Source organism: Salmo trutta, chromosome 30, assembly GCF_901001165.1.
Source record: "Salmo trutta chromosome 30, fSalTru1.1, whole genome shotgun sequence".
Lineage (NCBI taxonomy): Eukaryota > Metazoa > Chordata > Actinopteri > Salmoniformes > Salmonidae > Salmo > Salmo trutta.
Genome location: NC_042986.1, coordinates 532,867 through 559,053, shown reverse-complemented (window position 1 = coordinate 559,053; position 26,187 = coordinate 532,867). Strand labels below are relative to the sequence as shown.

At 39.1% G+C, this 26,187-nt stretch overlaps 1 protein-coding gene across 1 annotated transcript in view; it reads left to right on the top strand.

Annotated features, from left to right (window-relative positions):
• The first annotated feature begins 13,413 nt into the window (after positions 1 to 13,413).
• The window catches only part of LOC115168925 (TOX high mobility group box family member 2), a 129,939-nt gene continuing 117,165 nt past the window's right edge, over positions 13,414 to 26,187 (top strand). Inside the window, exon 1 of the mRNA XM_029724448.1 lies at positions 13,414 to 14,039. Coding sequence (XP_029580308.1) covers positions 13,950 to 14,039 — 90 coding nt within the window. The 5' untranslated portion in view covers positions 13,414 to 13,949. The remainder of the gene's footprint in view (positions 14,040 to 26,187) is intronic.

Genomic DNA, 26,187 nt, shown 5'->3' with positions numbered 1-26,187 from the left:
AGATAACAAGGTGACTTTGAATCTAGCAAAGGTGATATTCCATGAGTGTACACAAAGAGAAAAAACCATCCAATGCCTTAATAACAAAAAAATGCATTTCATCAACCTCCATAATGGCTGGATTTTTTAAATATCCTCCTACATAACGTTGTTAAATTGATTGAAAGAACAAGTAATGGTATGTGGAGAGGTAATAATATATTATTACTTTATTTGTCTAAAGAGTGTATCTGTCTTTATTGTGAGTAGTGATACAGTAAGTATGTTAAAAAAAAATGAAGATCAACATAATGGTTCTTCATTTCATGAAGCCTCGATTTCATTTTAGAAAAACTTTTTTACATGATTAGCTTGTTAATTTCTTGCTGAGGTTGCTTATTCAGTGCTGATTCAAATGCATTCAGTCATGGTCATACTGAAATTCCAGTAAAGTATTTATTAGTAGGGTAATATTTAACAATATGGGACATTTGGGAAAATAGTTTTCATTGTCATTGGTGATTCCAATAACAATGGAGGGAGAGTGAACATTGAGATGGTAAACATTGTCATATAATTGTGTTTTTAATGATGTACGAACATATTTCTGCATGATTTGATGGAGGAACAATATGATTTTATGTTTTAATATGATTAAAATATAAACATGTAACTTGATATGGAGACAGGAATGAATGCAATACCCCCATACAAACCATGTCTTTTTTTGGTTCAAATAGGTCATATGATCTCCATGACAACAGTCATAATGGTAACATGGAAATATATTAATGTAAAACCATGGCAACATTCTCCAATTGAATTAAGCAGCACCTGTGCACATTACAGAAGAAGATAAAAGACAAAAGGAGCTGGCTTGCGCTTGCCAAGCAGCTGTGGCTTTCAGACCTTAAATCCATGCATATTTCCTGTATGGGAATCATTTGTTTTCATACCTTTCTGTGCAGTGCATTACCGTGGCATTCAATGGTTTTGTGTGATATTTGAGCAAACAGATCTAAAATAGTAAAATAATGTGAATGGGGCTGTGTGTTAGTAATGTGTATTTGTTTAGCAATCAACCCAACATGAATGTCAAAGAGAGGGGTTTCATGATTAAACTAATTTGATTGGGTGTTATTTCCGTAAAGAGAAATGTTAGGCAAGTGAATACCATGGTCGTTGTGTGTAGAGAATGGTGACTAGTGTTGATGTGGTCTCTTTTCTCTAAGCTGTGGGGAGAGAGAGAACATTACATCACCATGCCATCAAATCTGATGGATTTACCCCCCTCCCTCCCCCAGATTCTGTGTTCAGTGGTAATGGCATTGTAACACTCTCACCCTTGAAAATGTTAGTGTGTGTGTGTGTGTATGTGTATATGTGTGTGTAAAACAGTGAGAGAGAGAGAGAGAGAGAGAGAGAGAGAGAGAGAGAGAGAGAGAGAGAGAGAGAGAGAGAGAGAGAGAGAGAGAGAGAGAGAGAGAGAGAGAGAGAGAGAGAGAGAGAGAGAGAGAGAGAGAGAGAGAGAGAGAGAGGGTGGGTGGGCGAAATTACTTTTAAAAGGATATTGTTGTTCCCACCTCTCATTGCCATATTTTATTAATCTATTTATTCAGTGTGCACATTATTATACTTTTTGAGGGGGAGATCTAAATATTGCTAATTTAACCATTCTCCTTTTTGTTTAAAATGCAAGTTTGTGCTGCTACAGTGGTATGAAAATAAAAACGTGTTCCAAATTAAACACCCCACCTCTCTGTCATGGTTTGAACCATTTATTGGCGGGAGCACTGTGCACTGTTTGGATGCTGTCATTATTTAAGAGTGGACAAACGTGAGCAGGTAGCCTACTTTTTGAAGTGATTTGTTTGACAATCAGATGAAAACATCTTGACTGGTTTTGTTCATGCCACATTAAAAGGTAATACATTTTTACCATAAAAAAAAGAAGAAAAAAAAAAGAAGCGAGGTCTCATGATAAAAATAGAGACCCCCCCAAATGTCACGGTATAATTCGCACTCTGTATTCATTGTTCTCGCAGTGATGTTCAGCATACACATACTCTGTCCGCCCTGTTTTTTACAATGAGACAATTCATGGCATAGCCTTACAGTTCAAGAAGCGTTGATAAAGCTTACACTTTTACACTCAAGGCAACTTGATCCAACGGAAGACTATTTTCTCCATCCGGTTTTTACATTGTGCAATGAAACCCTTTCCCGTCCAATATCCATTCTATGAATAGCAACTCTGTATGTTTTTTAACATTAAGTGAGTTTATATAATGCACTCAAGCCTCATGTTACCTTTCCTTTAATGGGCAAATTTCATAACAGCCATTTCATGACAGGAAGATACTGAGTGTATGAGGGAAGGTAAAAAAATCAAATGGCGTTTTCAAGCTATTTTTTCTAATAGGGTTTTCGAGCTCCCGAATCGGGCAGATAAATGCTACCAGTAGATGGCAATGTTTCAAGTAGGCCTAACTTGTGCTTCACTATCACAAGCTATCAGTAGCTAACAGGGAAAAAATATGAGGGTGAGCGCGAAGCATGAACGTGAACAATAGCTGTGAACAATGGCGGCAGCAAATCCAACACCAGCAAAGGTCGGTCGCAAAAGGCAAAGCCCCGTATGGGATTATTTTGAGTACATTGCTGGAAAGGACAAAATAAAATGTATTGTAGTGCCAGAAGATGGCAGTGTGTGTGGAACAGAGATAAAAGGGAAAACTCTACCAACCTCAAAGTTCATCTGAATAGCACCCACAAAGACTTTCAGGATAAAGAGAAGGTAAGACACCTATTATTTTATTTTTGGAATTCGGTCAGGAGTCTACTCCTGGTATCATATGAACAACCATAAGACTTGAAAAATGTGTAGAATTGCAGGAAATTAGCATTGCTTGCTGTTTGGGGTTTTAGGCTGGGTTTCTGTATAGCACTTTGTGACATCTGATAATGTAAAAAGGGCTTTATAAATACATTTGATTGATTGATTGATTGAATTAGCTTTAAAACTGCACAATGTTCTCTTCGCTAAATGGAATAATGTGTACAATTATGGAAAATTAGTTTTAAAACTGAATTTTTCTCTGCCAACAAGAAGTGTTTGACCAGTTTGAACAGTTTGGGGTCACATGGGTTGTGAAGTGGTAGTTTCTTACTACGCCAATATACGCCAATATCCATTCCAACCTTTGCCACCTTTCAAATGTATGTGACCAAATAGCACTTGAGTACCCCTGTTATAGGCCTACAACACATAATTGTCTCTGAGCCTCCCGTGCATAAGGCTACTTTCTGTCCGGAAAGCTAAAACTAATACAGAAACTGAATAATATAAAAACAAAATAGAAATGTTTTTATCAAACTGAAATGGAATAAAAATGAGTAAATCAATTCTGAAAATAAACTGAAACTAAACCGAATTCATGGATCTACAGTACTGTACAGTGGCTTCGAAAATATTCACCCCCTTGGCATTTTTCCTATTTTGTTGCCTCACAACCTAACCTGGAACTGAAATGGATTTTTGGGGGGGTTGTATCATTTGATTTACACAACATACCTAACACTTTGAAGATGCAAAATATTTGTTATTGTGAAACAAACAAGAAATAAGACAAAAAAACTGAAAACTTGAGCGTGCATAACTATTCACCCCCCCAAAGTCAATACTTTGTAGAGCCAAATACATTTAAACTCAGTTTTTCACAATTCCTGACATTTAATCCAAGTAAAAATTCACTGTCTTAGGTCAGTTAGGATCACCACTTTATTTTAAGAATGTGAAATGTCAGAATAATAGTAGAGCGAATGATTTATTGCAGCTTTTATTTCTTTCATCACATTCCCAGTGGGTCAGAAGTTTACATACACTTAATTAGTATTTGGTACCATCGCCTTTAAATTGTTTAACTTGGGTCAAACGTTTTGGGTAGCCATCCACAAGCTTCCCACAATAAGTTGGGTGAATTTTTTTCCTCCTGACAGAGCTGGAGTAACTGAGGCAGGTTTGTAGGCCTCCTTGCTCGCACACACTTTTTCAGTTCTGCCCACACATTTTCTATGGGATTGAGGTCAGGGCTTTGTGATGGCCACTCCAATCCCTTGACTTTGTTGTCCTTAAGCCATTATGCCACAACTTTGGAAGTATGCTTGGGGTCAATGTCCATTTGGAAGACCCATTTGCGACCAAGCTTTAACTTCCTGACTGATGTCTTGAGATCTTGCTTCAATATATCCACATCATTTACCTCCCTCATGATGCCATCTATTTTGTTTCATCAGACCAAAGGACATTTCTCCAAAAAGTACGATCTTTCTCCCCATGTGCAGTTGCAAACCGTAGTCTGGCTTTTTTATGGCGGTTTTGGAGCAGTGGCTTCTTCCTTGCTGAGTGACCTTTCGGGTTATGTCGATATAGGACTCGTTTTACTGTGGATATAGATAATTCTGTACCTGTTTCCTCCAGCATCTTCACAAGGTTGATTTGCACTTTTCGTACCAAAGTGTACGTTCATCTCTAGGAGACAGAACACGTCTCCTTCCTGAGTGGTATGACGGCTGCGTGGTCCCATGGTGTTTATACTTGCGTACTATTGTTTGTATAAATGAACGTGGTACCTTCAGGCATTTGGAAATTGCTCCCAAGGATAAACCAGACTTGTGGAGGTCTACACATTTTTTGGCTGATGTTTTTTTGATTTTCCCATTATGTCAAGCAAAGAGGCACTGAGTTTGAAGGTAGGCCTTGAAATACATCCACGGCTACACCTCCAATTGACTCAAATGATGTCAGTTAGCCTATTAGAAGCTTCTAAAGCAATGACATAATTTACTGGAATTTTCCAAGCTGTTTAAAGGCACAGTCAACTTAGTGTATGTAAACTTCTGACCCTCTGGAATTGTGAAACAATGAATTATAAGTGAAATAATCTGTCTGTAAACAATTGCTGGAAAAATTACTTGTGTCATGCACAAAGTAGATGTCCTAACCGACTTGTCAAAACAATAGTTTGTTAACAAGAAATTTGTGGAGTGGTTGAAAAATGACTCCAACCTAAGTGTATGTAATCTTCCGACTTCAATTATATGTGACTTCTGAAGGTAATTGGTTGCACCAGATCTTATTTAGGGTCTTCATAGCAAATGGGGTGAATACATATGCACGCACCACTTTTCAGTTTTACATTTGTTTTTCATTTTTGAAGCAAGTAATTTTTTAAATTTCACTTCACCAATTTGGACAATTTTGTGTATGTAAAATCCAAATAAAAATCAATTTAAATTACAGGTTGTAATGCAATTTTTTTTGGAAAAAAGCCAAGGGGGTGAATACTTTTGCAAGGCGCTGTATGTATGCATCATATTGCAAGCAAAATGCAATGATAAACATGATTCAACACCTAGCATGTAATGGCAATTCATATCAATGTGATATTTCAAACGCAGATACCTTATCTACAGTAGCTTTATTAGTTTGCCAAAAAAAGGCAATACTTTACATTAAGTTTCCCCTATTACTATGTAATTAAAACAGTAATATATGTAGTAACAACATAGTAGTTAAATAGTAGTGGGAAACCAGGTAGTCTAGTGGTTAGAGCGTTGTGCCAGCAACCGAAAGGTCGCTAGTCGAATCCCCTAGCCGACAAGGTGAAAAATTAAGCACTGCACTTAACCCTAATTACTCCAGGGTTGCCATTCATAATGGCAGACTCTGGCTGTGACTCCATTCTCCGAGGGTGTTTGCAAAAAACGCATTTCCAATTCAAACATGTGTACATGTGTCAAATAGGACACATATAAGAACTACTACATTATTATTATTACATAGGTGTTACTATTTAATTACACGGGTTGTAGTTATTACACAATTGTAACAAGGAACGTATAATTACACATCCACTTGCTGATGGTTATTCCATATGTGTAATTAATGATGTTATTACACATGTTCTTGTTTTACTATGTGACTAATGTCTTGTAATTACACATTTAAAAGTCACCTGTTAAATAACTTGAACAAAATCTGCTACATGTAAGTACAAGGTGCCACTACTATTGAATACATGTATTAGCAGGGTTGATAAATAGGCTAGGGCCTGATAACAACAATTGTAACAAGGCACACCCAATGATGTTGGGTACACCCTGTCATTAACTACCGGTCATTTTCAATTTGTTTACTTCTATGTTATGACATGGCTCAAAGGCTATTCCGAATCAAGTACAATGAAGTTGCATAGGATATACTTGTAATTATCATGTACCTATTCAAGAGCACGCAACTTATTGTAAAGTGAAACACAGTAGGGTATAACCTTTATAATTACTATATAGTTACAATGTAACAACCTTAGCAGACAATAGGCTGGCCAGCAGAAATTCGGAGACAGGAGAACATTAAGTATAACCTTTTTAGATTTTAGTTACATTGTAATTACAATGTTGTTACAAGGGATATACATGTATTTACAATGCAACATAATGTATAGTGAATTTACTTTTTTTGCAGAAAATAGGCTGGACAGGAGAAATAAGGAGACGAGAAAATGTTTCAGTTTGAATTTTCTTTAATGGATTTGACAAAGATTTATATTAAAACTATTCAAATTCAATTTCTCATTCCAGACTCAAAGCAATAACTATTTTAGTTAGTAAAAAATACTAACACAGGTTGGTACAGCAAGCTAGCTAGCATTTACCTATTTTTCACTAATTTAGCTAGCTACAGTAGCTACTGCAAGCACCGGTACGATGTCAACACGTTTATCCACTCATTCAATAAACGTTACAAAATCATCATACAACTGATGAAACATTTATTTAACAATTTAGCACATTACAAACCTTTATAACCATGACATATTAAGAGAATGGCTGCAGGCTATTCCACGTGTGAATTCTGGACTAGGTGCGGAACTTGGACTAGTCAATGCTCTTCATGTAATCGCCTTCCACGGATGAACAACACTGGAAAGGAATCACAAGAATTTGCACTAATGGACTGTGATAGGATTCCACAGGAATGGGCTTGTATTTTAGCATTCAATGCTTGACCATGGCCATTAATGTGCGTCATTGGTTTCAATAGCCTCTATTCTCTCACTCTAAGTGCTGGCCATTTTAATACACTGATGGACTTGGATTAGAATGTGATTGTACATGTGATTGTACATTATGATATCACAGGAAAATATTTAGTTTCAGTCATATTAGCATGAGAGCAATACTTAATGTATGCAAGGTTAACATTCCATTCTACAACCATGCACGTTCACAGGTTTTATCCTGAAACTCTGAATCCATTGGATTGTCCTTCAAATAGATGAATTCAATTATTTCACTTTACAGGCTTTTAACCCTATCAGTCCCGAGATCCCAGCAAAAATCGGCTTTTCATTTATCTGACTTGAGTTTGTGACAGCAACTATGTTATTACAGTATAATATTTTCTGGGATTTCCTATGATTTTCTATGTTGAAGAACCCCTTACCTTCTAACGATTCCTGTGTAGCTTGTGAGCATCATAGTGCAAAACAGGTTACATGTGCATGTTCGTGATAGCTTTTAATAGTTTGTACCTCAAACCATTCGGACTCTACAGACATGTTTGTATACAAGACCCGGCCCGGGCCCCTATGGAATCCACCCTTGTCTCACAAACACCACTCTAGGTCAGCCCCCGTTAATCACACAGACTACTGGTTGGTACCGACGGATGCAGAAGAAATAGAAAAATCATACGGTATAATCCAATCTGTAGCTCAAACACACAATGTGTAAAAGGGATTAGAAGTCTAAAATGCACCGCCATTACAGTTGGACTCATTGGGTTAAATGATTCAAATTTACAGGCTTTTATGTCAACCAATGTATTACAGTATGTGCCAGAATGTGGACATCCTTTGTGTAACAATTTTAAAAGTTCCTATGGCTAAACATCTCCTAAAATCATTAGATGAATTGATAAATAATTTGTGTTTTGTTCTGTATTTCTTTTAACTATTCAGCCCTACCAAGTCTGCAAGGGGGAATTAACCAGGGCAGAGGGAATTCAATTAAGCCCAGGACATGACCAAAGACCAGATGTGCCACATTCTGCCCCTCAGGTTAATATCCAGGATTTTTAGATTAAATACAGTACATCTTTAAAACACTCTCCATTTGCATGTCCCTATTCATTTTTCCTGTTTTGCCCAATGAAACTGGATGGAAGCCAGGAATGACATAAGGTGGTTTAACAATTGATAGTTTTGGTGTTTGGGCTGTATGTATCTGTTCACAATCATTTGTCAACATAAATCACTGACAAAAATGAAGTACTTACACTCTAAACTATTAGCATTTTGTTAGAGTAATAGCAGAAAGTGTATTCCTATATCAAAATCTTCACATCTATAACACAATGCTTTTAGGTATTAACATGTTCATCCAAATTACCTTAGTGTTTTTTTCCTCTGGATGGAAACACATTTGATTCTGGCCCCTCAAAAGTGCTCTTAATTGCTCGCTTGAAAGGGGCATGATTATATAGATGTTCTGCTTTCTTTATATAAAAATGAATCATCATTCCACTGCTGAAATTATGCTGTGTTCTCATGTGAAAAATCCCAAGTGCTTTACAAGGTACTGACGGTAAAAGGCTGGGTCATATAGAAAACATGTTCAGATGTTATCTTATAATTTATCCTCAACTTAACCAATTCAGGGTTCTGGCATTACTGTAACAAATCCATGGTTAAGTGTGATTGTTGTCATAATTTTTACAAGCTAATGTCATAAATTTGCGTTGTGACTTAGGTTCTTTTCTGGAGTTCTGGTTTAGTAGATTAAAAAAACGACCATACTATTTTTTACAAGTTGGCATTTTAATATGTGAAAACATTCAGACTGGTAATACACACTCCACAACGAGAGCTGAAAAGCTAAGCAATTAACGTAGTCTCTTCAGTTTCCTTCAAATGAAGTGGTAAATGAAACGTGGTTGGACTGACAAACTGGGTCATTTTTAAAAGGAGCTCCTCTGTCTTTCTTCAGTCTATCCTGCATGCAGAGGCAGATATTGCATCCCTACTTTATCAAATAAAGATTTGCCAAAATTTGCCTGTATTGAAGGTTGTTTTCAAGGTGGATGAGGATGACATAATGAAGACATGAGATCAGAGAAATTACATCATCTCTGTAATGTTCATGGATGTTTGACCTACTTCTCCTTTTCATGTAGAATTACGCAATGTATCAGGGGTAAACCCCTACTGGATGGGTGGTTCAGATGTCAGTGGCATTAAGTCCTAAACCTACATCTCCTGCAAAGGAGGATGGGAGCCGTTGTTGACCTCTGCAGGATGTAGTGAGTGACCTTGTGAATGGAGCCCAAACTAGAGCTGCCTGGGTATATGGCAGTGGTAAGGCAGTGGTGGCTAGTGTCACTTTAAATCGGAGGACTGGCTTGTTGTATTGGCTCATTGTAATGTGCCGTCTTCCCTTCACTAGCCTCCACTGGTGTATGACGGGGTCCGATAGAAAGCAGACAGAGGAGGGGACAGATTGATACAAATATCAACGTGTGTAGGAAACACAATATCCAAAGTTGACTGGAGAGACACTAATGCTCCTCTTCTCCTTCCATGGACATCTAACTGCAGAGTTATGAGTTATTTCAGCCTTTGTTTATACTATGTGACCAGAATGTTGACTCACTGAAGACTTCGGATTGGTTCCCATGCCCCTGTAGAACACACAGGGTAACCTGTGACCTTCTACACTGGGGTCAAAGGTCAGTTACTCTGCTCTTCCCAGGACTGTGGTCATGGCTAGAAGGGATCCAGCTTTTATCAAATTAACTTACGCAGCAGGTTAGGAGAATTAACGTAGCAGGTTAGGATAATTAGGATAATTAGGTTAAGGTTATAAATAAGGGTTAGGTTAGGGTTAGCTAAAGTGCAAAAAAAAGAGATTTGACAATTTGTAGCGATAGATGTGTTGTAATATTTCCTGGCACCATGCACCCCCAATAATGACATCCTCATAACACTTTGCATTAAACGGGCATCAGTGCGGCCAGAGGTTTTGGATAATGATATTGTCGGGAGAGTTTGAGTCAAAAGGCTTCACTCATCAGCACCCACACATACTGTTTAAAAGTATCTGTGCATGTGCAATCAGAGAAGATTAGCCTCTCGCTTTGTGCTCTTTGTTGTTGTGGAAGTCGGCCCAATACTGCTAATACTCCTCAGTCGAGCACCTTGTTCCCTTGTTGTTCAAGCTGGGCTGGAACGCGTTTGGTACACTTTTGTTCCACTGCTAATGCTAATTTCATTTAGCTAAGTCTAGCTTTTTAAGGCACCCCTTATAAAGGGTTTGTAAAGGTCATATACTGTAAGTAGTTTATATATTTTGGACAGGAGCAAGACATTTGAAGTTTATTTGGGATCTAAATAAAATTAGCTCGCTAAATAATTGATCCTGCTTTCTGGACAGCTTCCTAGTTCCAGAGGTTTTTGATGGATTTTATGAAATACGTGTTATTCCAAAGCCGTTTAGGTGACAAACCATACTCAGTATAGAACTCAGTGGGAAATTAAATAGAAGACATGTTCTAGGAATGTGCTGTTCTGTTCAGTACCTTGAAAAGACGTCAAGGGCAGCTTGGTGTTGCCATCAACTAATTGCTCTGTGAGAAGTGAAATCACGAGTCCTGATGTTCTTGTGCAAGCTATAGACACAGACAGAAAACAAACAATTAAATGTAATTGTCCAACGTGCGCTGTGCTTATCCAGAACATTAAGTGTAATAACATTTTCAGGGCATCACTGAAATGTGCTGAAATGTGCATACAGTGTTAAATCACTCACAATATGTGCCTCTCTTTTCACACTGTCCATTAATCATTTTTGCAGATCTAAAGTAGACACCACTTAGGCTATACATCCTTTATGCAGATCTAGCTAATTAATACTTTAGAAATATCCTATAAATCTATTATAAATTGTAGTTTGTGTAAAGTGTAACTAAAAAACAAAATGGTGAAGCAAGAGTTTGCAATGACGCAGCAGTTTGCAAGATACTTGCATTCATGGCTCCTGAGTGGCGCAGCGGTCTAAGGCACTGCATCTCAGTGCTAGAGGTGTCACTACAGACCCTGGTTCGATTTCAGGCTGTATCACAACTGGCCGTGATTGGGAGTCCCATAGGACAGCGCACAATTGACCCAGCGTCGTCAGGGTTAGGGTTTGGCCAGGGTAGGCCATCATTGTAAATCAGAATTTGTTCTTAACTGACTTGCCTAGTTAAATATATATGTTTTTTAAATGTACTAATTACTAAATCATTATACAGACAGTGGTGTGAGATAATAGGACATAGTATGGGGTGGCATAGAATGGGGAGGCATAGTATGGGATGGCAGGTAGAGTAGCCGGTAAGAGTGTTGGGCCAGTAACCGAAAGGTTGCTGGTTTGAATACCAAGCCAACTAATTGAAAAATCTGTCGATGTGACCTTGACCAAGGCACTTAATCCCTCTGGATAAGACTGTCTGCTTAATGAATAAATTGTAGTATTATAATAACCTGTCTCAGTGAAGATGTCAACTTGATGAATATTTTTTTGCATCGGCAGAAGCAGTACTGCGAGCGAAAATACGTTATCCAGCTTTCATCTTTACTATTGTTTTCTTTCATTCACATCTTATTTTGTTTAGCATTAAAGTGGCTAGTGTTGTTTATTCCATTAATTGCCATTGAGCATTCAGTAATTAAAGAACAATAAATATTTTGCAGAAATTCATTTATCTTGTTTGGTTGCTAGCCCATCAATTGTGCTTCAATAATACTGATCATTAGCATTCGGTGGGCAGTGAAGGCTTCTGGGAAGGGAGCTCTATACATACAGCACTCCACATTCCATTCCCATGAAGTTATGGCACTGGGCCACGGGGTTAACCCTGTGTGTGCTGACAGTGGTAAAGCACATCTACACAGTCAGGTCCATACTAAACAACGGGCATGTACTATTGGGTCCAGAACGGAACTGTTCCACAACCAATCATAATCATCCTGTCAATATAACATTATGACATATAGCCTACTACAAATAAAATGTTTATTCAGATCCATACTCTTTTCATGTTTTTACTATCAGTAAATGCAAATCATAATAATTCTAAGGACTAGTGTGGAAGGATTCTTTTTTTATGCTGCAACCAACAATACATTGACAATGGGTACCTGAAATATTTACCTACTTTATATGAACATATAAACCATTTTGTGCATGGTTCATGGGATCAACAGTGGTATGATAATAACACAACACTGCAAAGTGTAATCTGTACTTTGCCTTGACATGATTGAAAGACAATGGTCCCATGGATAGGCAATTTCAACATCAAATGTGCATGCACATCACAGGGCAAGGGAGTGCTATCCATCAAATTCAGTGAGCTGTCAAAGGGAGCTAGCTCTCTCAACCTTTCCCTATACATTTGCACTCAATTGGCCATATAATATGTAGCACCTGTGCATATTTTGCACTCCTTTGAGAATGTAACATTTTTATCACAACTCATGGCAGTAATCAGTACCGAGACCTAATAATCAATGTATTTATATTCATAAATATTCATTAAACATACGCCTATCTGTTTTTGTTTTGATCAAAGTGGTGGCAATTGCTATACCATTATATTATCTGTATAAATGCAAGCAGAATTGGCAAAACATATAAAAATAATGTTGATCTTAGACAAAGCATAATAATAGCCAATAGCCATTCGTATTAGCCTACTTTTATAACACTTTTAACATTACAAAGTAATTTCCCATGATGCCTTTTTGTTGTGATGGATTTAGACATAGCCTCTATACACCATATAACAATTGTTAACTTCATAATCATTGCTAAAATGGGAAAGAATGCAAACCCTCCTCTGCTTTGTCTGAAATAACATTGGATGTTTTAATTAAGGCAACATTGTTTTATCTTTTACATAAAAATAAAACAATGCCAAGAGCTCCATCAGCTTTTTGCAGTACCATTTCATTACAACTGTTCGTGTCCTCGGTGGATGTGTAATAGCTGCTGTTTATACCCAAACCTTTATGTTTGTGTACTGTTTGGAATTCTATAGGTTCATAGTTCTATATTTCTATACAGAGGTTTGTGTTTAAGTTAACATGTATGTTGACGAAACCATGCATTGAATGCTGACTGTGGATCCTCATGCCTTTCGGCTTGGCACACTAAATAAAGCATATGGAACCTTTGGAACGCAATATACTGTATAGGCTAATCTGTGTGTGCTTTATAATGCAGAGCCCTGCACACTACTACATTGCTAATCTGAAACGCGCAGTTGCAGAAAGGAGAGCGGTTGCCAAGGCAGCCACCAACCTCCCCTCCCCCTTTCCCTCCATTCCTCTTTCCCATTTATTATCAGCAGAGGTCGCATGGCATATGGTGAAGAACAGTCCAACCACTTCTCTGTCCTCGAACCATTGCCTGGAATCAATGCATGAATATGCACCTCCGTCACAAAGCCTATGGAGTATGAGAACAACGGGAAAAAACAAACATATTCAGAGGGCTCATTTTATGCTTTTTTAAATAAACCAAGGGGGAATATTTTATTTCATTTGTTCTGGAGTATGCCTAACTTAATAGAATAACTAATCTGCATATGTGCTGTTATTTTTGTTCTACCGTTAAGTGATAACTGTTTTGGTTCTCCAAAGTGGACGCGCTCTAGTAAGCAAAAAAAGGACTGTTCATCACTAGGACGCGAGTTGGTGCAGAAGTTCGACCGCAAACGGATGTGAGGGAAGAGTGCACAGAGTGCACAGAAAACTCAACCCCTTTTTCTTTCTTTACTTCTTTCTTATTTTGTTTGGCTAAACAATAGAGTGAGTCAAAGACACTGAAACGGATTTCATGCCGTCAGTCTCGCAGAACCTGATATGGACGTGAGATTTTATCCTGCGCACCCGTCTAGTGTGGGTTCTGATCCAAGTTGTCTAAGCTCGTTGGACTTTTACCACGCGAACAAGGTAAATACAAAGTGCAGTCCTCCTAGTGCGTTACTGCCTAGAGATGGAAGTCTACACATTTTCTCACCTGCCTCTGCTTCTTGTTCAGCAGCCTGCAACATTTGTGCAATAGACATGCATGGCATGTGGTGTTTAACTGAAACTGGATGTGTTTCCACCAACGCGTGTTTCCATTCCATGTGATTCTATTCCTTATTACAACAATTACACGTTTTAAGATGGGGTTCTCTGACAACCCCACACCTCCAGATAGCCTGAAGCAGTTTTTTATTTATTGTTCTTCTTCTACTTCTACTTCTACTTTCTTCTCTATCTCTTTTTCAGTCAACATATTGGGCATGTAATATAAGTATTCCAGGCTATAACATAATTATTTTGCTTACGTTTAGGCTATAATGTAACACACTTTGCATACCTGCTACAATTTGGATACCTGCGACAATATACTGACTGCTACAATGTAACGTTAGCCTACTTGATTGCTGTTAGTCTACATTGACCAGTCTACGCGGCGTTTGATAAACTATGTTGATGGAATCTTAAGACATTGCTCTTGCGCATATCCATGCACTTTGAATTTACCTACATTTTTAACTTTTCTTGTTCTAACCTTAGAGGGCTAACCATCTTTTTTAATCAGCTGGTAGAGTAGGCTATTGCTCTCGTTCTGAGAGGCTATCCCGTCAGTTGAATGAGCATGTTGGATTAAAATAGGCTATTAGTCAATATTACCCATATCTTTGATGATTCTGAGTCACAAACACGATGTCCCACTGTGAAATGAATACTAAAATGGTTTTAGAGCCACGTCTTTAGAAGCATATTTTTACACCCCACTGCTTCAGTTCTCGAACTGCGCCGCTCTGACTTCACAATCACAGACAAGTGTGCCAGTGGCAGCCTATGTTCCATGAATATGCATATTACGATTAGACAGTTCGTTGATATACTTTTTGCTTTTGGTTTTGACTGCTCACATTACGGGCCTACTATAGCTTCCATTTTCAGAAAATCATGATCAGTTGAGGTCTGGTCCTGTGGGTGATAATGCTGGGAAAAGGTCTAATCTGTCCGTTTTTCATCACATCCACAGTGACAACGTAGTGGTAGCCTAAAGCCTACTATGGCTGATGGAAACAGCAAGTATTTGTGCATCTAAAATAAATACTACAGTTTGCCTAATAGGTTACCCTGAGATGGGCCATTGTAGCCCGCAATACTCCTGCAAACAAGAGAAAGAGGAAGTGAACGCAATCAGTCCGACATCTGGATTGAGTCATCATATCCATTAAATCCAGATTAGGTGGTTGAAACTTTGGATAAGCATTTGGGAATTGCACTAGGACAATTCCACGATAAAGGAATTACGCTGAGAGTGATTTCAAAGTTTAACAAACCATACAACTCTATGCACAAGGACTACTTTTAAAAATGTACACACAAAATTTGACAAAAACATTTACTTGAAGAAGAGTGCAGATGGAAATCTTGGTAACAGATTGGCGGTTTGTGCTGTTGGTGCCATCATTATGTTACCAAACTTTGCATTTGCACTGTTCTTCAAGTAAATGTGTTTTTGTATAGTTGTATGGTTTGTTAAACTTGGAAATCAAAGGATTTTGTTTGGCATACATTTTAAAGTGAAACGTCTCAGCACAATTCTGTTACTGTGGAATTTCACACTACTAAGAATTCAATCCAGTCACATTGAGAGGCAGTTCACAGATGAAAACCTGTGTAATGACTTAGTCTCTACATGTGTTGTTCAATTAAAATTGTCTTCCCTGTAACGCACAGTGCTGAGATTGCATGCAATGACAAGCTCAGTCCGATGATGCTGTGACACACCGCCCCAGCCCATGACTGACCCTCCGCCTCCAAATCGGTCCCGCTCCAGAGTACAGGCCTCGGTGTAACGCTCATTCCTTCGATGATAAACGTGAATCCGACCATCAACCCTGGTGAGACAAAACCACGACTCGTCAGTGAAGAGCACTTTTTGCCTGTCCTGTCTGGTCCAGCAACGGTGGGTTTGTGCCCATATGCGACGCTGTTGCCGGTGATGTCTGGTGAGGACCTGCCTTATAACAGGCCTACAAGCCCTCAGACCCTCTCAGCCTATTGCGGACAGTCTGAGCACTGATGGAGGGATTGTGCGTTCCTGGTGTAACTCGGGCAGTTGTTGTTCCCATCCTGTACCTGTCCCGCAGGTATGATGTCCGGATGTACCGATCCTGTGCAGGTGTTGTTACACGTGGTCTGCCACTGCGAGGACGATCAACTGTTCGTCCTGTGTCCCTGTAGCGCTGTCTTAGGTGTCTCACAGTACAGACATTGCAATTTATTGCCCTGGCCACATCTGCAGTCCTCATGCCTCCTTGCAGCATGCCTAAGGCACGTTCACGCAGATGAGCAGGGACCCTGGGCATCTTTCGTTTGGTGTTTTTCAGAGTCAGTAGAAAGACCTCTTTAGTGTCCTAAGTTTTCATAACTGTGACCTTAATTGCCTACCATCTGTAAGCTGTTAGTGTCTTAACGACTGTTCCACAGGTGCATGTTCATTAATTGTCTATGGTTAATTGAACAAGCATGGGAAACGGTGTTTAAACCTTTTACAATGAAGATCTGTGAAGTTATTTAGATTTGTACAGATTATCTTTGAAAGACAGGGTCCTGAAAAAGGGACATTTGTTTTTTGTTGCTGAGTTTATAAGAATGTACTGATAAAGCTATGCCTGAATGTAGACTAACAACACTGCTTCAGTGGTGTGAAGCTGAGTATCTCAGAAAGAAAGCACACATGAAGTTGGCTGGGCTATATTGGAATGCTCCTAAATGTGTCTTTAGTCCCTTGAATCTCAGGTAATTATTTGAAATATTAAAACTTTGTCAAATAGCAAAGTGAGATTACAATCATCCAACAAGTAATACTAACTACCTTCACTGGTGTTGCAAATTAGACGGAGGCCATTGATCTCTGATCTCATGTTAACAAGGTGCGTTGGGTCAGTTTATTATCCTCAAAGCGTTGTCAAAATGGTTGTCCCATTAAAGGTGCAATACGCAGAAATCGCTCCGTTATTTCCTGGTTGTAAAAATTCTAATAGTTCACCTAGTTTCAGTTTATGTAACAAAACAAGCAATGTGTAGACTAGAGAGACATTACATTGTACTATCTTTTCAATAACCAAAAATCTTGTATTTTCAACAGTTTGAAGCTGGTGTACAAAACCGAAAGTAAAAGACGCAAAAACTAAACTTAAGAACGGGAAGCATAGAAATAGAGCAATATGGAAAATATCTACCTGCTTCTTAGACTTGCTTTCAATGAGAATTATCAATTTGGTTGGGTCACCCAAAAAGTTACATATTGCAACTTTTAAGAGTTGCATCAGCCTCTCTAATGTAGGCTTCGAATGTATATCTAATCCCTCAGTGGCGATAGTCTTATGCGGACTCTGCTGCTGAGTTCCTCAGAAATTTTGCTACAGACCCTTTCAGAGATGGAAAGGAGGCAAATGAGTCTCATGCATGCTCATATTTCCATTAAACGGTAATATATGCCATTAGTAGACGTTTTATCCAAAGCGACTTCCAGTAGTGCATGTATGCGTTTTTATACGGGTGTCCCCAGCGGGAATTTAATCCACTGTCTTGACGTTGTAAGCGCCATGTTTTACTAAGCCACACAGGTTCACTGGTGCCGTCTTACTTTTTTGTTGCACACTTCCTATGAGTGTGTGACATTTTTAGAATTAGACATTGTGATCCCTGGTCAAACCTTAGAACGTTGAGGTGATTTGAATAAAAAGAGGTCCCGGCAAGATAGTTTGCTGTCTGCAGAGTGCGCCTGTAATGTTCATCCTCAAGCCGAATCATATCTCTGAAAGTTGGGGGGTATAGTCAAAAAGGTAAACCCACAAAGGGTTACAAACCTTGTTATGGTAACTAATTAGTATGCTTACAAGACATCCATAGGAACAGGAATGGCATGGTTCTATTTCAGCATACAATTGTTAGTTTTAGTGTGAATGCTCTTGCGGATTTGAAAGGTATTTAAAGGTAATTAATTACCCTAAAAGGTTAATCAATAACCATACTATTCACTTCAATTGACCATGGCACTCTCCATTATTGGTTGAAATGTCTTGATAAGAGAAAATGTGAAGTATTTTTTTCAGATTTTGTTTGAATATAGCCCCGTAGTATTGTATGTTCATTCCTCCATAATGTCTCTTACATCCTATAGGTAGCCATTTGGCTTGGTGGAGCTAAACTTTCCACATTTGAGGGCAAATGGAATTCTGTGAAATAATCACAAAAGGGGGCTGTTGGAGGATGAAAAGGGGAATTGCAAAAGAGTTGAGATACTGTACAAGTGCAGAGAAGCTCAAGCTCCTCAATCGACTCGCACGTGCCCATGAATAACTCGGACATGTCTGTGATAATACGCTCCCTTACTCTGTGGTGCTCCCACAGCCTAGAAATAACATCAAACATTGTAATTACTGCAATCTTTGTGCTGCTTTGGAAATATGAAACAGTATCATGTTTTAATATGGAATTGAACTGTATTTTTCTATTGTCCTCTACTGCCACTTCTAGAAGTTTTTCTACAGATGTCATTATGTATGGCTGTCTATTCTGTTATCCAGCACGTTCAGTTTGCTCTGGGAAATAAAGGTATGCTTGTATACCTAAATCAAACCTGTGCAGTTGTCTTTCTGTTCTACAGTATGTCGAATGCTTCAAGTGGAGCTGTTTCTGGCTCCCAAAGTCCCATAGTGAGCTGTTTATTATAAAATTGGATGGCTTATATGATATATATGATATATATTTTTCTTTAGCAAAGTATACATATTCCATAATATGCTGTATACATGAAACCTAAACTTGTTGATCAGAAGCATTTGCAATATTGTCAATTCCATTAGATGTTAGTCCTTGAAGGAGATCCTTGAAATAATACAAGCTATGGCACAGTTTTATATCCTAGGGCAACAGAGTATTATAGCTATTAGCTAATGACAAGCTCTGTGTTATGTGGTGGAAGGAGAGTGAGCAGAATGGGTTGAAGTAATCAGTGCCACACAGCACATGGACAGTGAATGCTTCCCAAATGGCACCCTATGCCCTAAATAGTGTGCTACTTTTGACCAGGGCCCATATGGCTCTGGTCAAAAGGATTGCACTTTGTAGGGAATAAGGTGCCATTTGGGACGCAGCCAGTGTGTGCTCACTCCGACTTCAGCCATTTACTGGTTTTGCTGACTATGGCATCACAATCACAATTGATTTTCTACCCTGTGAGGGGAAGGCCATACATACATACCACAGTGTGGACACAGAGAGCACAGTAGGAACAACATGCAGTAAATCACACACTGTCCTCTGAAGAGATTTTAATGGGAATTCCTACCATTTCAAATCATCAATGGGCCAGATGTTTTGCACACTGGAGCCACTGGATTGTTTTTGATGTGCAAGAATGTCCCCCATGCCATTATGAACCTGTTACTGTTAATAGAGGGCAATTCCACACAGAGTGAACTGGTTTTTAAATGTAAAATGTATGTCAAACAAAAACCAATGATTGCAAAGTTAAACAAACCATACAACTCTATGCACAAGGACTACTTTTAAGAATATCCACAGAAAATATTACAAAAACACATTTACTTGAAGAACAGTGCATATGCAAAGTTTGGTCACAGAATGACAGCACACACAGCAAAAAACACCATTCAAACCAACTATTTCACAATCATCTGTCTGCAGATAGCTAGAACCTTACCTTATAGACCCAAGCTCTCTTATTTTTCTAATTTCTCTCCCTCATGAGGGGGGAAGATAATGAAAGATCAAATAAGTAGTAACAAGTAAAGGTTGACCTACCAATTAGTTATGGTGTTTTTACTGATATCAAGTTTGTTTTATTAAGTGATTAGAACTCGTAATTATGTTACCAAATCGCTAACGGAATTACTGAAAAATCTGTAACGGCAATTGAATTGGCTACAGTGGGAAATCATAGTAGTCACAAACCACAGTTGGGTCACCTGCTACTGTCCTCCCTTCCACTGACATACTGTTATGTTCAGCTCATAGTGTCTCCTGTTACTGTCCTCCCTTCTACTGGCATACTGTTATGTTCAGCTCATAGTGTCTCCTGTTACTGTCCTCCCTTCCACTGACATACTGTTATGTTCAGCTCATAGTGTCTCCTGTTACTGTCCTCTCTTCTACTGGCATACTGTTATGTTCAGCTCATAGTGTCTCCTGTTACTGTCCTCTCTTCCACTGGCATATTGTTATGTTCAGCTCATAGTGTCTCCTGTTACTGTCCTCCCTTCCACTGGCATACTGTTATGTCCAGCTCATAGTGTCTCCTGTTACTGTCCTCTCTTCCACTGGCATACTGTTATGTTCAGCTCATAGTGTCTCCTGTTACTGTCCTCTCTTCTACTGGCATACTGTTATGTTCAGCTCATAGTGTCTCCTGCTACTGTCCTCTCTTCCACTGACATACTGTTATGTTCAGCTCATAGTGTCTCCTGTTACTGTCCTCTCTTCCACTGGCATATTATGTTCAGCTCATAGTGTCTCCTGTTACTGTCCTCCCTTCCACTGGCATACTGTTATGTTCAGCTCATAGTGTCTCCTGTTACTGTCCTCTCTTCTACTGGCATACTGTTATGTTCAGCTCATAGTGTCTCCTGCTACTGTCCTCTCTTCCACTGACATACTGTTATGTTCAGCTCATAGTGTCTCCTGTTACTGTCCTCTCTTCCACTGGCATATTGTTATGTTCAGCTCATAGTGTCTCCTGTTACTGTCCTCCCTTCCACTGGAATACTGTTATGTTCAGCTCATAGTGTCTCCTGTTACTGTCCTCTCTTCCACTGGCATACTGTTATGTTCAGCTCATAGTGTCTCCTGCTACTGTCCTCTCTTCCACTGGCATACTGTTATTTTCAGCTCATAGTGTCTCCTGTTACTGTCCTCTCTTCCACTGGCATACTGTTATGTTCAGCTCATAGTGTCTCCTGCTACTGTCCTCTCTTCCATTGACATACTGTTATGTTCAGCTCATAGTGTCTCCTGTTACTGTCCTCCCTTCCACTGGCATACTGTTATGTTCAGCTCATAACTGTATCATCAGGTGTTCAAAGCAAGACTGTGAAAACAGTCTGGAAAGCCCCTCACTCTCCCTTTCTCTCTCTCTGCAGGTCTCTCTCACTCTCTCACTCCTCTCTTTCTCCAGTTAATGTCATCTCTCCCGGCTATTACTGACACCCTCTATGACACCTACCACCTATTGACAGTAATAAGCATTCTCAACCACTGAGAACTGACCGACACCGGACGTCCATGAACTTTGAAAATCTGTTGAAATTTGGTCAGTCTGAACTGGCCGGACCAAATCTGAACCAATCATAGCCGTCTATGTTTCACAAGTTTGGACAGTATAGTAGAGCACAGTAGAGAACAGTAAAGGAAAAAGGGAAAGGGGGATACCTAGTCAGTTGTACAACTGAATGCATTCAACTGAAATGCGTCTTCTACATTTAAGCCAAACCCTCTGAATCAGAGAGGTGTGGGGGGCTGCCATAATCGACATCCACGTCACCGGCATTACATTACATTACAGTACAGAACAGTACATTAAAGAAAAGTAGAGTACAGTACCGTACAGTAGATTAGAGTTCAGTACAGTACTGTACAGTAGAGCACACTAAAGTAGAGTACAGTATAAATTACTCAAATGTACTTTATTGTACTGTACTCTACTGAACATATTTACTTTACTGTACTGTACTCTACTGTACTGAACTCTACTGTGCTCTACTGTGCTGTACTGTGATGCCCAACTTGTGAAACGTAGACGTCTATGATTGTTTCAGATTTGGTCAAGTCCAGACCAACCAAATGTAGTCTTGTTTGGGGGCGCAGCTCATTACAACAACAGCCAGCGTGTAGAACAATATCCAAATATGGAAAAGGAAATTGCATATTTCAACATTTGTGTACCTATTCAGGATACATCACCTTGATGATAATGATATTCATATCCATAATTTTCAATTTCTGTATAGTACAGATCAGGGACCCATGATGTAATTCCGTCACTGTAATTCCGTTACTGGAAGCAAATCCACTTCACCTACTGTAGTTCAATAACCAAAATAAAAATGTTCAAACTCAAGGTGTCATGTCATAGCTGACACCCCATTCTTTCAGCACCTTTGAATCTTAATTCTGAACTGATATTTAAGAATTATTGGAAAACGTGTTCGCATAAAAAACAAGGAAGAGAGATTTTATTTTTTGAACCTTTATTTAACTAGGCAAGTCAGTTAAGAATTTTTTTTTATTTACAATGATGGCCTACCCTGGCCAAACCCGGACAACGCTGGGCCAATTGTGCTCCGCCCCCTATGGGACTCCCAATCACAGCCGGTTGTGATACAACCTGGATTCAAACCAGGGTGTATGTAATGACACCTCTAGCACTGCAGTGCCTTAGACCGCTGCGCCACTCGGGAGCCTGGGAGCTTGGGAGTATAGGTCAGTACAATACAATACAGTGGAGGAGAGTGGGGTAAGTCATGCCAAGGGTTAGTTGAGCCAAGTGGTGTAGTGGAGGGTATACGGAGGTATACGCCGTATACCCACTTATTTTTCAGTAAGCATTGTGTATACTCACTTCTAAATCCCCACAATGCGTATCGAAGTAGTGTAGTGGAGGTATACAACGTATCAATTAAGAAGGCTGATGGAACAGATCAAAATCTTTAGCTTAAAATGTTGATAAACTATTATTTTCTTCACATTTTAAGTGCAGCAATGTGCACACGGCGGTAGGCCTACGCATGAATGTTCCAAAATGCAATTAGCAAGAAAACATCTTCTAAAAAGCACTCCGCACTTGTGAGCGGATTCATAGACAGAGATTTAAAAATAAAAGCTTGAAATTTAGAAAGAGGGGAGATCTTAAGATGCAAAAACTATCATGAGTTGCTAATATGACCTTTGGCTGCTGGACAATGAAAGAAAATTAGAAGAAAAACAATAGAACAGAGAACGCATAATGAGGAAGTCTTTACAAAATAATTGCCTCCATGTTTCTAAGGTGGGATTTTGTCTATAGGGTACTTTGAAGCAAGGTAAGACATGCCTCATAATATGAAGTAAAACATCCAGCTTTCAAACAAATAAGGAATAGGAAAAATGTTGTGATGCTAATGATAGGACTAACAGTCTTCTGTTAAATGTAGCCTATGTCTATCTGGCAGAATGATATCATAATTATTTGCATCAATCCAGTGGCCATTTTATTTGCTAACTCCCTGTCATGTGCTACAGAAACACACAAAAAAACCTAACAGTGCTACAGTTGAAGTCGGAAGTTTACCTGTACCTTAGCTAAATACATTTAAACTCAGTTTTTCACAATTCATGACATTTAATCCTAGTAAAAATTCCCTGTCTTAGGTCAGTTAGGATCACCACTTTATGATGTATTTCAGCTTTTATTTCTTTCATCACATTCCCAGTGGGTCAGAAGTTTACATACACTCAATTAGTATTTGGTAGCATTGCCTTTAAATTGTTTAACTTGGGTCAAACATTTCGGGTAGCCTTCCACAAGGTTCCCACAATAAGTTGGGTGAATTTTGGCCCATTCCTCCTGACAGAGCTGGTGTAACTGAGTCAGGTTTGTAAGGCCTCCTTGCTTGCACATGCTTTTTTAGTTCTGCCCACACATTTTCTATAGAATTGAGGTCAGGGCTTTGTGATGGTCACTCCAATACCTTGACTTTGTTGTCCTTAAGACATTTTGCCACAACTTTGGAAGTATGCTTGGGGTCATTGTCCATTTGGAAGACCAATTTGCGACCAAGCTTTAACTTCCTGACTGATGTCTTGAGATGTTGCTTCAATATACACACATAAATCGGCTTGCAAGCCTCCCCTTTCTCCTCCAAACATAATGATGGTCATTGTAGCAAAACAGTTCTTTTTTTGTTTCATCAGACCAAAGGACATTTTTCCAAAAAGTACTGTCTTTGTCCCCATGTGCAGTTGCAAACCGTAGTCTGGCTTTTTTATGGTGGTTTTGGAGCAGTGGCTTCTTCCTTGCTGAGCGGCCTTTCAGGTTATGTCGATATAGGACTGGTTTTACTGTGGATATAGATATGTTTGTACCTGTTTCCTCCAGTATCTTCACAAGGTCCTTTGCTGTTGTTCTGGGATTGATTTTCACTTTTCGCACCAAAGTACGTTCATCTCTAGGAGACCGAACGCGTCTCCTTCATGAGCAGAATGACGTCTGCGTGGTCCCATGGTGTTTATACTTGCGTACTATTGTTTGTACAGATAAACGTGGTACCTTCAGGCGTTTGGAAATTGCTCCCAAGGATGAACCAGACTTGTGGAGGTCTACAATGTTTTTTCTGAGGCCTTGGCTGATTTATTTTGATTTTCGCTTGATGCCAAGCAAAGAGACACTGAGTTTGAAGGTAGGCCTTGAAATACATCCACAGGTACACCTCCAATTGACTCAAATGATGTCAATTAGCCTATAAGAAGCTTCTAAAGCCATTACATCATTTTCTGGAATTTTCCAAGCTGTTTAAGGGCACAGTCAACTTAGTGTATGTAAACTTCTGACCCACTGGAATTGTGATACAGTGAATTATAAGTGAAAAAATCTGTCTGTAAACTATTGTTGGAAAAATGACTTGTGTCATGCACAAAGTAGATGTCCTAACCAACTTGCCAGAACTATAGTTTGTTAACAAGAAATTTGTGGAGTGGTTGAAAAACGAGTTTTAATGACTTCAACCTAAATGTATGTAAACTTCCGACTTCAACTGTAGATGCCTGCAAACTTGAATTAATGGGTAACTACACAAACTTCTTTGATTTTTACCAGACCTTAAAAGTGGTCTTTGGATATGGTTTATGCATTTTGAAGTTAGAACATCCAATTTTGTTGTTTTTCTATTTAAAAAGTTTGACTTTCAAGCAAAAACCTGAAGAAGACTCAGTTGGCAGCTTAATTTATCTTTCAAGAATAGGCCTACTATTAGCTTACTTGCACAGAACAGCTTAGGTTGGCCTGACTGTGAAAGACCAATATGGGGTTGATAATTTTAGGTCATTCAGAGTGGATGTTACTGTTTCTCATGTTATTTTCCACACAGCACCTTTGTTTGGGAAATGTTTTCAAATTAGAGTATACCCACTTCTCCAGGCACCACTACACACTGGTTGAGCTACCCTTTGTTTCTAGTAAACCATACACAAAATGTATCATGTGACCAAATATTTAGGAAGAGGTCATCATTTCATGGCATCTGGGAAGGAAGAAACCACATGGAAGAAGTGGTTAGCAAGTTAGGTCCAAAAAACTGATTTTCACACAGTCAAATTAATGTGTCTTATAGGTTGCATGATGTTTGCATCTAAAGCAAAGTAGATCATTTTAAGACTGTTTGATACACTGAACAAAATTATAAACATGCAACATTTTCAACGATTTTACTGAGTTACAGTTCATATAAGGAAATCAGTTAATTGAAATAAATTAATTTGGCCCTAATTTATGGATTTCACATGACTGGGCAGGGGCGCAGCCATGGGTGGGCCTGGGAGGGCATAGGCCCACCCACTTTGGAGCCAGGCCCAGCCAATCAGAATGAGTTTTTCCCCACAAAGGGCTTTCTTAAAGACAGAAATACTCCTCCGTTTCTTCTACTGTCTGTTTGGCTGGTCTCAGAAGATCCCGTAGGTGAAGAAGCTAGATGTGGAGGTCCTGGGCTGGCGAGGTTACACGTGGTCTGCGGTTGTGAGGCCAGTTGGTTGTAGAGAAATTAACATTCAATTCTCTTGCAATAGCTCCGGTGGACATTCCTGCAGTCAACATGCCAACATGCACGCTCCCTGAAAACTTGAGACATCTGTGGCATTGTGTTATGTGACAAAACTGCACATTTTAGAGTGGCCTTTTATTGTCCCCAGCACAAGGTGCGCTTGTGTAATGATCATGCTGTTGAATCAGCTTCTTGATATGCCCTACCTGGCAGGTGGATGGATTTTCTTGGCAAAGGAGAAATGCTTGGTGTGACATCCATTTAAATGT